This window comes from Pleuronectes platessa, chromosome 20 (assembly GCF_947347685.1).
Source record: "Pleuronectes platessa chromosome 20, fPlePla1.1, whole genome shotgun sequence".
NCBI lineage: Eukaryota > Metazoa > Chordata > Actinopteri > Pleuronectiformes > Pleuronectidae > Pleuronectes > Pleuronectes platessa.
In genome coordinates this window covers 9,101,486-9,115,222 of record NC_070645.1, presented here as the reverse complement: position 1 = coordinate 9,115,222, position 13,737 = coordinate 9,101,486, and the positions used below count along the sequence as shown (strand labels likewise).

The window sequence follows — 13,737 nt, the reverse complement described above, 5'->3', positions numbered from 1 at the left end:
CGGTGCGAGCGTTAAGTGCCAGTTCGCAGCAACGCCTAACCAGTTGTGTTTCCTCTCGGCTGATTTACAGTCGTCCATCTACGATAGGGCTAAATAGAGTCCAGCTATAAATACCGCAGCCAGCAGCAGTTATGTATTTAAGCATGTGCAGAAATGCATATGGTCCATCTAATTTAGTCAAAGCCATAAAGGGAGACCCCAGAGGCGGTGCAGAAACACAGGTGCAGAGTTAGTGGCCCAACAGTGTGTGTGTTTGTGTGAGTGGTCCATCTGAGTCTTAACACTGCTGTCCTGCCAAGCCCTGCACAGGAACATTAAATGTGGACTCTGCTTCCTTAAATTGTTGCAGTATGTGCAGTTCAGCGTTTGCTTGTATTAATTAAAATGTTTGTTTTTATGAGCCGTTGTGTCGGTTTTAACTCATAAGAGTTGTTTACAGCCGCATAAACAGCACAATTAAGCATAATATTGAGCTCCGTCAGCCGAAGCTGCAGCAAACACTCTAATGTCCTGTATTGTGTGTGTGTGTGTGTGTGTGTGTGTGTGTGTGTGTGTGTGTGTGTGTGTGTGTGTGTGTGTGTGTGTGTGTGTGTGTGTGTGTGTGTGTGTGTGTGTGTGTGTGTGTGTGTGTGTGTGTGTGTGTGTGTGTGCGCGTGTGTGTCTGAGAGTGTGTGTGTGAATGGAGGCTGGGTCGTGTTGATAGAGCTGGTGAGTGACGATTCAGAGGAAAGTCATAAAAAGAAAGAGGGCATGCCGAAGGGGTCAACAGGGATCAGTTTCACCCTTACGTCTCCCTCTTTCTCTCTCTCTTTTTCTCTCTCTCTCCATCTCTCCATCTCTCCGTCTCACTCCTCTAACCTTTTCCTGGATCAGTGCTCTCTCTCTTTTTTTCATTTTTTTTTTCACTCTTAGATAGTGGCTCTCAGAAATACTGCACCTCTCCCAAAAGATTTCCCCTCCCAGCACACACACAGACACACACAAATCTCTCCATCGATCGTCCCAGCACAAACCATTTGCCGCTCAGCTCCTTAAAGGAAGGGGGGGTGTAGGATTGTATGAAACACACAATCTGTTTTTATCATCAAAAAACTCTCACACTGAAGGAAGTATTAGCAAAGTAATTCATAGCAATGTGATCCCCACTGATCTGATCTCCACTGTATTCATTTTCCTTGTAGAAGAAGCTGTATTTCAACAGCTACAGAGATAAACACATAATCTGAATAAATCTGATACAAAATCAATTTCTTATGTTGGTTAAATTAAAAGCAACATCACATTGGTTAATTTATATCAGTCATTTAATAATTAACTGTTTTATTTTTGTAAATTACACCTTGTCAAACGAAATAACCCAAATAATGTAATTATATGAGCATTTGCTGTTCATATATCTCATTTTTGAAATATAGTCGGTTTGCTTTATTGGATGTCGTTTTTATGGGACAGCTGAAGGGTGGGGGTGGAGATAATTGATGGTCTAAAGTGATGTGTGTAATGAAGCCCACTGAGGCTGAGCTCACTGGGAAGACTGACAGCTCTGCTGAGACTCGGGGTGTGAGTTTACTGTAGGTGCGCCGCTGCGGCCCGAACCCTAACACGGAGCAGTATGTGGGAACCAGAGGCCTCTGTCTGGTCGGCCCGAGCCCCCTGTGTTCCCCTGCTCAGTGGGGTACGAGGGCTGCCGTCTCCCCCCTCCCTGGGTGAGAAAACAACCCTCCCTGTCTGGAGGATAAAGGGCATGGGGGCAAACCACTCACAGGGAGAGTGAGGGGGAGAGGTCTCTAAAGGTGGGAACATTTTAAATTAGTCCACCGATGCCTCCACGCTGTGTGCAACACTCTCTCACACACACTCTGTGTAGCAAAGTCTTCATTTACACATGTACCGGCCAACGCAGACCCACTTGTATGAAACTCACACACACACACACACACACACACACACACACACACACACACATACACACACACACACACACATACCTGCGGAACAACCCTGTGACACGGTGAGCCCACTGCCTTTTATAGCTCCCACCCGGCACTCGCTGGTTTAAAACCTCCTCTGTCACTCTCACCCAGGGGCTGCTTGTTAATGAGAGATGCTGTGAAACGCACAGTTACCTTTTCCTAGTGGCTGAAATGGCCCTCCAGAGCCTCTTAGTGCCGAGCGGTTCTGTTGGTTTTATGTCCCACAGTAGAGGGTCAGATCCTGTACTCGCCATTCCATGTGATTGGTGGGTTTATGGTGCGTTCCATGATAGTTGACATTTTGGGTGATTTTATTCCCAGTTAGAAGGAACTTAACGCTGACTGTATGTGCCAGTCATATATGGAAAGAAAATCTTCCACCATTATAACAGAACAGTAACCCGTCAAGATCTGTACTGGGGAAAGCTATAAAACCCGAGATTAAGAGTTCATGTTCCTTCAGTTTAAAATCTGCCTCGGAAACCAAATTGCAACAGGAAACTCTGCCATTTCCATACATGCTCTGTTTTGTCAGATGTTCTCCTTTAGGTCTGCACACATTGATGTGGGTATTTCCCAATTTGCCTGGCCACTGATTCAGCAGTTCTGTCATGTCCTCGACAGAACTCCATCAGGTCTCGAGGCGCGGCCGCCGCTGCGTTTTGGAAAGACTACAGAGAGAACGTGGAGGTTTTAAAAGCCACTTTGTCAATCTTTGCTCCACCTCACTCCCAGCCTCTACCCGCTATCCCAACACAGCCGCCTCGTGCGCCAGTAAGGGTTGAGGGCGCACGGAAAATATAACATTTCTGTCTGGTGACAAATGATGATATTTAAGATTTCTTGTCCCGATTTTTAAATTGGAGACACGCGGCACCTGCCCAGCGTGGTCTGTGGAAGGAGAGAAGAGAAACAGTCCACTTGGCAGGAAAGAACTGCTCCTCTATTGATTTTGATTTGCTGCAAAGGGGAAACTTCTGAGATGAGTGAGATTTTATATTATATTTAATGGTGCACTTCTTTGAGGTGTGGTTTGGAATTGCGTTTCCAAAAATAGGAAAATAATGAGAAGCGGCTCGTTTTTTTGCTGCCTACCTGTGGAGAGCTTTCCACTCGCTGTAGCGGCACTTTGCAGACATTTTGTTTATAATCCAGTTCAGTGGGTTCTCGTGCTGCCTCTGGTTGACTTCTCAGAGCTGTGTGAATTTTCTGTAAAAAAACAGCATCTCTCTACCTGCGCTTTGTTTGGCGCCGCTGTTTGAATTCCGTGACTGTTCAAGCACAGATTGTGGATTGGAATGAAGTGGGTTCGAAGAACTCTTCCTTTGTTACCCACATCCTGTGTTCAACCCCCAGGTAATCACAGCCCCTCCTCTCCCGTCCCCCCCACCCCAGACAAGGGTGCCTGTGGTGGGAACAGAGAAGGAAGTTGCTGGGGGTCACAGACCACGGAGAGGGGGGGGGGGGGGGGGATGACAGCCTTTGCTGTTGGAGTGGCAGTATTGAGAACCTGCGAACCATGGATGAGCCTTTTTCACATGGCATTAGCCTGTAGGGTCAGAAAGAATGCTGTGATGACGGCTGTTATCGCTCACGCCTGTTTTGACCACCCACCCCCACCCCAGCAGCTCACCTGAGAGAGAAGAACAGAGGGGGGGGGATCTGGGGTGCCTTGTGTCTGAAGAGAGGACTCTGTCCGTACGGCAGTGACAGAGACCTCCACGGGAAACACAGGTCTAAAGGTTAGTTCCGATAGCGCGGTCCTTCCTGTGTTTTGGTAACGTGCGTTGCTGAGTTTAGTTTTTTTTCTTCTATCTGGCTCTGAGTGCTGCAGTCACCACTCTCAGCTCTTTCCAGGGCTACAGGAAGACTCAGGCCGTCATTGCTGATTGCTTAATGACAGATGCCAGGGGAACAAAGGGGGCTCTGATAACTTCCTCCCCAGTGAGAAGTTGTCTGCAGACTAGTGGCGAGACGGCGAAAGGAAGAGTGAATGATGTGGAGATGGACTCATCCTGAGGCAGAAGTCTCCTGGCCTCACATGCGCATTTTTGTCTATTCTCGTCTTTCCTGTGCAGATATATAAATAAACTGTTTGGTTGCTGGATGAATTCAGATTGAAGAGAAAAGAATGTGTCACAGATGAATTTAACAGAGAGACAGTGTTTGCGTAAGGAGTAATTGCGATGGCTTCTGGTGGAGGGTCTTCACTCCTGAGTACAGTAGGAACATCTGGTGCGAGTTAGCGGTGATTGTAGGTTTTAGAGAGACCACTGTTTGCTCGGTGAGGGGAGAACGGGGGGGGGGGGGGGGGGATCTGATGGAAAGGAGATGTTCAAAAGGTTCTAAGAAATTCCTCGATTCTCATTGCCCTCAGTGTGTCACCATCGTGAAGGCCTGTCATTGTATTGGTAATGTTGTACAAACAAAATGAAAGCAGCCTGTTATTTGATATTTTAAGCTTTTCATTCAGTCAGTTACAGGAGCTTAAAGCACTTGTGAATAAGTTTTATTAAGTCCTGGATGCCTACAAAACAGCCGTTAGACTTAGAGCCACAAAGAAAACATATAATAATGTTTTTTGTCATTTACTTATGCAACTTTTAGAATTTCGAATGATTTTATTAGAATTCATTAGCTGATTTCGAGCATCGGCTTCTTTTCCGTCTGTAAAAAACATTAAAAACAAGAATGGCACTCGTCAAAGGGCATATCGCTGCCAAGGCCCAACAGTCCCATTAAAACCAATCAAACTACACCAATTTGCCCACACTCTGAGAGTTATCAGTTCCCGAAAGATGTCAGATTTTTTTCATTTATAAACATGAATTATTCTCTGAGAAATCAAATGTTGAAAAACTCTCAAACTCACAATTTCAAAGAAACGATGAGATGAATAAATCCTGGATCTGCCCCCTGATCCGGATCCGCAGCAGGATTTAATGGGTTTTTCCTTCCACCACATTCAATGGAAATCAATTTAGTTGTTTTTGCATAATCCTGCAAACAAACCAACCAATTTATCGTTATTTGCGGAGATAATAAAAACGTATTATGAAGTATTAGCCGACTATATTCATAGTCATATAAACAATACTATAAAAACATCTACAAATGTAGAAAATTAAGGCATGTATAATAACAATTCTACACATTTATAGTAATATGCAGGAGAGTCCTAAATCCATCTCTCTAACAATGGCGGCCTACAGTTGACACCTTCAGCGAGTCCCATCAGTTAGTAAAATCCACCTCCCCATAACGATGCCTTCCATCCACCACTTTGACTATATGGCTGTACTTAACGGACTTGAACCTGCCTGCACCGTCCGTGGCTGTGTGGTGTTTACGAGACCTTCAGAAGTGGCTCCTAATGAGTGTGTGTAAGGGTTACTGTACGACATTACCCGCTGCCACCTCCTCCATTAGTTCTCCCCCCGTCCTCCCAGGGAGCCGGTGCAGAGGTTTACGCCAGCCCCAGCTGCGACCAGTAATTGTTGGAGTCTGTGCAGTTTTTCCAAAGCCGTCCCCCCTCCATCTTTACACACACTCACACACACACACGCAAACGCAGAGACGAACCTCTGTCTGGTTTGCATTGTAACATCGACAGAATTGCACAAAATGAAAACGGGTACAAAACCCCCGAAGACCCTATTTTTTCTTGGCCTCCTGGATTTTTAATACTTTGCAATTGTTGAGGTTTCGACGTGTTTATTAGCTCAGAGGATTTGGAAAAAGTCTATGAAAAATCATTCCTAAGCAGGCGTCAGTTGTAATGGCAGCAGCGAGGCCTAATTACTGAAATGTATTTGTGTATATCAGGTCATATTTGGAGTTTTGGCCCTGGCTCATGCACCACGCCCCATAATTAACTCGCTGAGTAATATTGTTCTCAGATAGCTGGTGTGATCTATGCTGCCTGTCAGACCCGGAAAGAAACACATTACATAGGAGGAATAAAATGAGGAGCTATTGTCGTCCAATGAGGGGCCAGGACACAGTGTGTTGTCAGGCAGTGATATGGCAAAGGAGCGGGACTGAATGAAAGTGCAGGAGGTGGCAGGAGCTTTGTGCTGATTGTGTCTGACTCACCAGGAGGTAATTACTTGATAATAGGAGCATTCCAGTCACTTGCACCAGAATGGGAGGTCTTTGAAATGCGGCTTTACGTGGTGCTTAACCCAGGGTGCTGTTTTTGTTTTCCTAAACAAACAGACATGCCTGCACTACTTAAGGAATTAAGCACATCAATACTCCCGGCTTGGGCTCCGCTCCGAGGGAAAGTTCAGGGATAATTTGCGCACGTAAATTATCCACAAGCTTGTTGCCAGTGGATCATCAAGCCGGGACAAATTGCCGCTTTCTTCGACTATTAAAGATTTGCTGGTGAGTGTCTGGAAACAGATTAGGCCGTCGGAACTGAGAGAGAGAGAGCCCCCGCCTGCACCTCGGCTTCAATTGGCAGTCCATCTTCTGGAACGCGGGGCTCAGAGTTTGCTCCATGTGAGGTCACTTTGGACTCTCTCTCCCCCAGCGTTTACCCGCTGCTTTCCTCCATATCCACCGCTCTCTGCCCTCCCACCCCCTTATCGGGGTGCCGGAGCCCCGGAGAGGAGGGGAGAGGGGTCGCGGGGTCAAAGTCTTTTCCTCTTTGGATCTCGGGGCTTGCTGGGAGAGGCTTGGCGAGAGAATGGCTGCATTAGAGCTGGGGTTGGGGGTCAAGATTTTAATTCTGTTAAAGAACAGCTGGTTTGAGTTTCTCCTCACGTCGCTCTCCCCTCCCTCTCCCCACAAATCCAGGGAGATGAAAAATTTGTTCAGAGGGGAACCAGTAAAATAAAAAAGGTTTACGGTCGAAAGCCCCTACCCTTACCCTGCTCTAGCATTAGAGAGGAATGCAATAACGTCAGCATTTGGCCCCAGTTAGATTGACCTAAAACAAGGAAGTCCTTTTCTGTGTTTGGGTGTCTTAACAGCCGGATGAAACTTAATTAAAAAGCTTGCAAAATCAGGATTTTTCATACTCAAGAGTGGAGGAATTCTGTTGCTCAAGTTTCAATTATTATTTTCTCGCATAACCTTAAACAGGTGAGAGGAACCTCGTTTGCAGCGGGAAGACCAGTTTTTAAATCCTGTAGTTTTTCAGAGAAATTCTTTAGGTTACTTCATAAAGAAATCTCTCTCTTCTTCTTCTGTATTTGCGCCGACTGAAACCAACTGAAACGGTGGATGTCACATCTAGTTTGAAGCCCTTTTGCTCTGAACAGTCTTATTTCTTAACCTCCTGTCAGTAGAAATGTTTTGCAACCCTCAAGTTTAAGTTAAAAGCAGCTCATGTCGACTCTCTCAGCCCCGTCCCATGTGAAATGTGTTGATGTGAATGCCAAGGCAGGACTCCCTCACATTTCAAGCTTGCTGAGGAGGGGGGGCGGCGGAGAGCGAGAGAGGAGCGGAGAGGAAGGGGGAGGCACTAGAGTGATCCTATAAATGGAAAACTAATAACAGATTTTTTGTCTGCCTTCTCCTTGCGCTCTTTTGCCGGCTGGCTGGCTGACTGGCCCCGGGGCTGTGTTGGTGTGTGGCGCAGCAGCAATCAGAGGTCATAATTTCATTGGCGGTTAGCATCAGGTTCAATTTTTCTAGTAGGTTACATTTACCAGAAAGTCTGGATTGTGTTACTGGGCACCGGTTGGAATCAGCGCAGTGCAGAGCTGCAGAATCTCTCCACCTTTCCAAGAGGAGCCGGGCACCCCCCAGCCCGAAGGGGAAGATCTGCGTACACATGTTTGGAGATGCTCACATGCACAGGCTATTAGAGCCAGGTCTCTTTATACACAGTATTCCCCTGGCCTTCATGCATCCCTCTACTGTATGTACTGTATGTCCGATGAAGCAGTATGAATGGTACGACTGGTAAAACTTGCTGTATTGGGGATCTCATTGGTTATGTCTGTGGGTTTGCATATCTTTAGACCCCTCTAGTGGTAGAAGTCCATTCAGACTGATGATAAGATTAATTATTGTTTGAAAAGAGTCGAATATGAGGGTGTAGGGGCAGGAAAGTGTTGAGTCTCTTCCTCTATGGAATCTATTTTAGCTGTTTCTTTACCAGTGATGTTGATGCTGCCACAGCCCGCTCTGATTGGATCAGTGGGCCAATTCCCCTCGCATCATCGATTGGAGTAATATTGAAAAGTAGCTGAGGTAAAGTGCAAATAAAGGAAAAATATGCTTTAGTACAGTAAATGTACTTTGTCACGTCCCACCACTGAAAGGAAGAGAAAGTCAAGGCGAGGGAGGATTAATACTGAGGTGTCCAGTCAGAGCACAGATTCCTGTATAACGCGGAACATATGGGAAGTGTCCTTTCCCCAGAAGAATCAAATCTGTCTGAATTCTATTCCTGCACACCACTCACAGAGTATGTTTTGTGTTCCGCAGGAATGTGACCAGGTACATATTGACGATGTGTCGTCCGACGACAACGGTCAGGATCTAAGGTACAGCGTTACTCCTCATGGCTTCTCGGTTCATTTATCAACATGAAAAGTTTCATGTGCTCAACCACTACTATGACCAAACAGCTCAAACTAACAGATTCTCTCTCTTTGTTTCCCTTAACATCAGTACGTATAACTTTGGCGCGGACGGTTTCCATGCAGCGGCGACCAGTGCCAACCTGTGTCTGGCCACGGGCGTGCGCGGAGGCGTGGACTGGATGAGAAAGCTGGCCTTCCGCTACAGACGCGTAAAAGAAATCTACACCACCTACAAAAATAACGTTGGAGGTAATCCCCGACGAGCAGCGGCGCTTTGCACAGATCTGTCGAGTAGAAACGAGGTTGCAGATGTACGTGCCCCCATTGCGTGGGCGTGTGTGTGTGTGTTTGTGTGTGAGAGTGTGAGTGTGTAAGAGAGCCTTCGTGTGTGTGTTCTAAACGCTCACATGCCACACTACTTGGTCAGGGTAGTTTTTTTTTTTTTTTAAATGTCAGTGGTATTTCAGAGGGGCCAGTCCAACCCAAACAATGTTACCCTGCGTTTCAGGTCTGCTGGGCCCGGCCAAAAGGGAAGCCTGGTTGCAATTGCGAGCAGAAATTGAAGCCTTGACGGACTCCTGGTTAACACTGGCACTGAAAGCACTAACATTAATCCACTCAAGGTAGGACTCCAGCAAGGAAAATTGTACCCAGTCCCACACCGCACATATATACACTCGCATGTGGTGTAAATAAGTCAGGTCCATACTCCCAGGCTATTAAAGAAAACACCAACGCTCCAAATTTGTCTCTCCTGACAGGCCTCGGCCTTTTGATTTAGAAAAATAAGTGCGCTAAGAGCGTCGACTTGAAAAGGAGCCGAGATCTAATCCTCCTTTTGAGAAGATGTTTTACACAACTGATTCATGACTTTGTGTGTATTTCCAGCACCCTGTGTTTTTCTTTTGTCCTCCCTCTGAGTGATTTAAAACAATGTCATCCCCCTTTTTTTTCTTCTTCTCCTAATCCAGGTCAAACTGTGTGAATATCCTGGTGACCACCACGCAGCTCATCCCCGCCCTGGCTAAGGTCCTGCTCTATGGCTTGGGAATCGTCTTTCCTATCGAGAATATTTATAGCGCAACCAAAATAGGTAAAAGATCCAGAAGTGTGTGTGATTTGAGTTATCGTCCTTTCTGTAATTGTTGATGTTCCTCCTCCTGCTGCCAATCTTTCACTTTGGGGACGTGAGTGCTTATTATTTCGGCGGCGTGAGCGTAAACAGTTGAGACACCTACGCTACCTAAGTGACAGGGCTGAGGTGTGGACGGGGGCGGGACATTTAGTCATCGGAGACGGTTGATGTTCCTCTACCAAGGAATCAGCCCTAATCAGCCTGGGATTATTTTTCTGGAGCTGGGCCTGAGCCGGGCCTCCTCAGGCCTCTGCTGCTCAGTCTCTGCATATGAAACCACTTCTGCACATTTATGTCATTCCACAGCAACAGGCAATGGGACCCCCCCCCCCCCCCTCTCTCTCTCTCTCTTCCCCTTCTTCTCTTCCTCCTCCTTTCCTTCCCCCCTTTCCTCCGGTTCTTCCCCTTCTTCACTGTTTCAAATGCAAAGTAAACATCAAGCTTCACCCCCCCCACGCCATTTTCGGGCCCATCAGCACAGAGTTGGAGCAGAGTTCAGCTCAGGGTTCCTCGGAGCATTAAGCCCACTGGTCCTCCAGTAAGCAGACCCTGGAACATGCTGGTTCAGTCCATTGGTCCCATGTCTGAGCAGCAGAAGGGAGTGACTTAATGCTTTTCAAATTGTCTTTATCTGGAGCCTGATCTTATCACATCTCCTCTCTGAGCTCAAAGTGTTTACACTCGGCCCTGTTCTGTGTGTGTGGTGTTTTTAAAAGGGGGGGGCTCTTGTCGCCCTGTGCCTCTGAATCAACTTGATGGTTCTTCAGCGCAACTCTTTTTATAAATGTGTGTGTGTGTCTGTGTGTGTGTGTGTGTGTGTATACCTGTGTTTCTGTTTGCCTCCCTGCAACGCTCCGCTAACGTCCTCCTGTCTACTCCCCCGCAGGGAAGGAGAGCTGCTTCGAGAGGGTAATTCAAAGGTTCGGGAGGAAAGTTGTTTACATTGTCGTTGGAGACGGCGTGGAAGAGGAGCAAGGCTCGAAAAAGGTAAGAGCGCTCAGAAGAACAGATACTGCTGCTGTGTCATCTGGGAGAAGCATTCATCAGACGTTTGCAGGGGTCGGAGAAAAGACAACGTTTGGACTCGCGATAGCTGTTTTCCGTGAGGTCAGGAGTTCACAACAGAACACGAAACATACCTGCCACGTCTTTCCAAAGAAAGGAATCAGCGCTCCCCTCCTCCGCAGCCCTCCTTCACTTTGAATGAGTTTATCCTCTTATGGTGCATCGGAGTACAAGAGGAGAAAGCCCGTGGTGTGTAATCAGGGCTCGTCCTCCGCCATCTCAGGTTTACAAAGCAGGGGACGGGAGAGATGGCATAATTATATATGCCTGCTCGGTGCCCTGAGCAGTGTGAATGCTGAGTGTGTAATGCTAGACAGGCCCTTTCAGGCCCGATGAAGGCACATCGTAAACAGACTGCGTATAATGGAGACTTAAATCATTGTTGAGGAACACAGAATATTTACTGCAATGACAAGCCTGTTAGCACGAGACGGACGAAGAAAGGCTCCGAGCCGACATCTCCTGCCTTCTCTCAGCGAACATGACGGTTGAATCTGATGACTCGACCTTTTTTTTTTTCACTTCCACGTTTACCTGTTGGCTCTTGCTCCCCAATTTGTGTGTATTCAGCGTTCCTGCCAAGTTTTGGATGTAAACCAAAAGCCACACGCGGCAAAAAACATATTCATTAGCAAATTAATCTGCGGCCCAGGAGCATATTTCACTGACAGCTCTGGTGTCAGCGGGTGAAGAAGACGCGGCCGTTTCCCTTTGAAAAGCCTCCAGCTCCTTTTTCACCTGTTTCTCAGTAAACAGCGGAGAGGAGCGTGAGGACAGATGAAGAGTGATTAGGCGGCGATTAGGCAGAAGAAGCCACTTTTACCCTGGATGAGTGTGTAGAGCAATAAACTCTGTATTATGGAAAGCGAACGTGGCCTGGGAATATGGTCTTGAGGGATGATTGTGGATAGAGATGCAAATATTTTTACTCGGTCTTGAGTTGTTCAAGTGTGACATTGATGGAAGGCTAAGGCGGTTCCCCCCCCTCCCCTCGTCTCGGTGTGAGAGCCCCGCGACACGCCATGCGGTAAAAGGTTTCTGTGTCAACATCAGAGAGGACGTGGAATAACACAACAATTTCACCCGTCAGGAGGCGCATATCCGACGTGACACTGCGTGGAACTATAAAAGCAAACGGCTAAAAAGTTCTCTCCGGCCCTCATTCCTTCACCTCAGGAGAAAAAAGACCCCTGAAACAGTTCTCCCCTCGGTTGTTACCATCGCCCGGGAGAGGAGGGCGCAGATAACATCTCCAGCTTTTAAACTTAAAAGCAAAGACAATTTACAAAACAAAAAGCAAAGAGCTTTTTAAGGGTCAGTGCAGGCTCTCCTAAGCGGAACATATGCCTGGGAGAGGCCATACCTTTGATAAGGGGAGGGTAATGGGCTCCGCACACTGAGGAGCCGAGGACTCTACCTGACAAGCTCCTTTCATTCTGCGCGACTCGGGTTTCTCCCCCTCGTCCTCTGCCTGGGAACAACAGCTCGTTTGCAGCGTCCTGAACACACACGGCAGGCAGGAGGTGGACGGTGAAGAGACACTGGGGGGAGTTGGGTTCTGTCGAGGTGGACGACGGCTCCCGGACGAGTCAGTGGTTTGAATCTACACACGGCTGCAGCAGAGGAATTAGTTAGAGGTACAGATGTGGTCCTTGGCTGCAGAGACGCGTGCACCAGGGAGCAGGGGCAGCAGTCGGGGGAGGGGGGGTAACTCATGTGATTTCATTTCCCGGTGAATCAGCCAGTCTCACTTTATTCAGTGAATGTAGTACAACGTCTTCCCACCACTTTGCCAGTGTCCAAAAAGTCGATTACAAGTTAAGATTTGTATTTTGGGTTCGTGAAATGAAGTGAAAATTTTTTTGTTTTACATTTAAAGTGATTTGTGAAGCTGGAACCTGAGATTTTGGGGTATTTTTCTATGATTAATAACGGCAATAATTAATTAAATTGCTTCGATCTCCTTAATTAATTGCTTCTGCACTAAAAACAAGCTAATATATATTTTATTTCATGATTCCTTTTTGGATTTTTTTTTAAATTAATCCGTGTGTAACATGATGCTATCTCCTTCCACAGCACAACATGCCCTTCTGGAGGATCTCCAGCCATTCAGACCTCATGGCCCTCCACCACGCTCTCGACCTGGAGTACTTGTAGCACCACCACCACCACCACTGAACACCGTGCTCCACCTCACACCCCCGCCACCTTTCACCTTCGCCCTCCAGCCCCGTCAAACGCTTGCCGCAGACCCCACAGCCCAGAAAAACGAAAAGAAAAAAAATACCCCCCCCCCCCCCTGCGCTGCCTGGCGTCCGTCTTCCACTTCACAGGAAGAAGAGAAGAGGAGGATGGAAAAAGAAAAAAGAAGGCTGAGCACAGGGTTAATGTGCTGACACACGGTCACACTTCGTCTTAACCTGAACCTTTTTTCCTCTTTTTTTTTTTTTGATTTTGTATCTGGAAGCGAAGGCGTGAGGTGAATTTACGGCGCTGCAGCTGCTCGCCCTGGTTACTGTGAATTGGCGGCGCTCTGAAGCTGTCACAGTGTTTTACGGCGCCCTGTTTGTGCCGGGACTCTGTCAGGGTTCACACCTGTGAGGAGAGCAGAGCTACCGACGGCCCCGCCTGCCTCCCCTCACCTCGCCTCACAACTCAGCTCCAGTTCACCACAGGCCCCCGACTACTGCTGGTGACGATTCTCCGCTCCCTCTCGCCCCCTCCCTCTCTCTCCCTCTCTCCCCCTGCTCTTCTTTCTCGTCCTTATCTGTCCCCCCCCCCCCCCAGCCCCTGTCATGGGACGGACAGACAAAGGGACTGCTCCTCTGTTAACTGTCGGCCTGGGAGTCCTGTGCTTCTTATTTATGAACGGAGACTTTGTGCGTGGCGCCGCTGAGAAGGAACCTCGGCGACAAAAGACTCGTGCCTTCTGCAAAGTACTGTTGATTTCCACCGCAGCGAGAGGAAGACGTTTATGGAAGAAACACACAAAAAAAAAGGGGGGGGGTTTTCTAATAAT

General features: G+C 47.5%; 1 protein-coding gene across 1 annotated transcript in view; it reads left to right on the top strand.

The window, feature by feature from the left end:
• Positions 1-13,046, top strand: part of eya1 (EYA transcriptional coactivator and phosphatase 1) — a 33,510-nt gene extending 20,464 nt beyond the window's left edge. Inside the window, exons 12-17 of the mRNA XM_053412417.1 lie at positions 8,418-8,476; positions 8,604-8,764; positions 9,024-9,138; positions 9,487-9,608; positions 10,537-10,637; positions 12,795-13,046. Coding sequence (XP_053268392.1) covers positions 8,418-8,476; positions 8,604-8,764; positions 9,024-9,138; positions 9,487-9,608; positions 10,537-10,637; positions 12,795-12,875 — 639 coding nt within the window. The 3' untranslated portion in view covers positions 12,876-13,046. The remainder of the gene's footprint in view (positions 1-8,417; positions 8,477-8,603; positions 8,765-9,023; positions 9,139-9,486; positions 9,609-10,536; positions 10,638-12,794) is intronic.
• Positions 13,047-13,737: the final 691 nt, after the last annotated feature.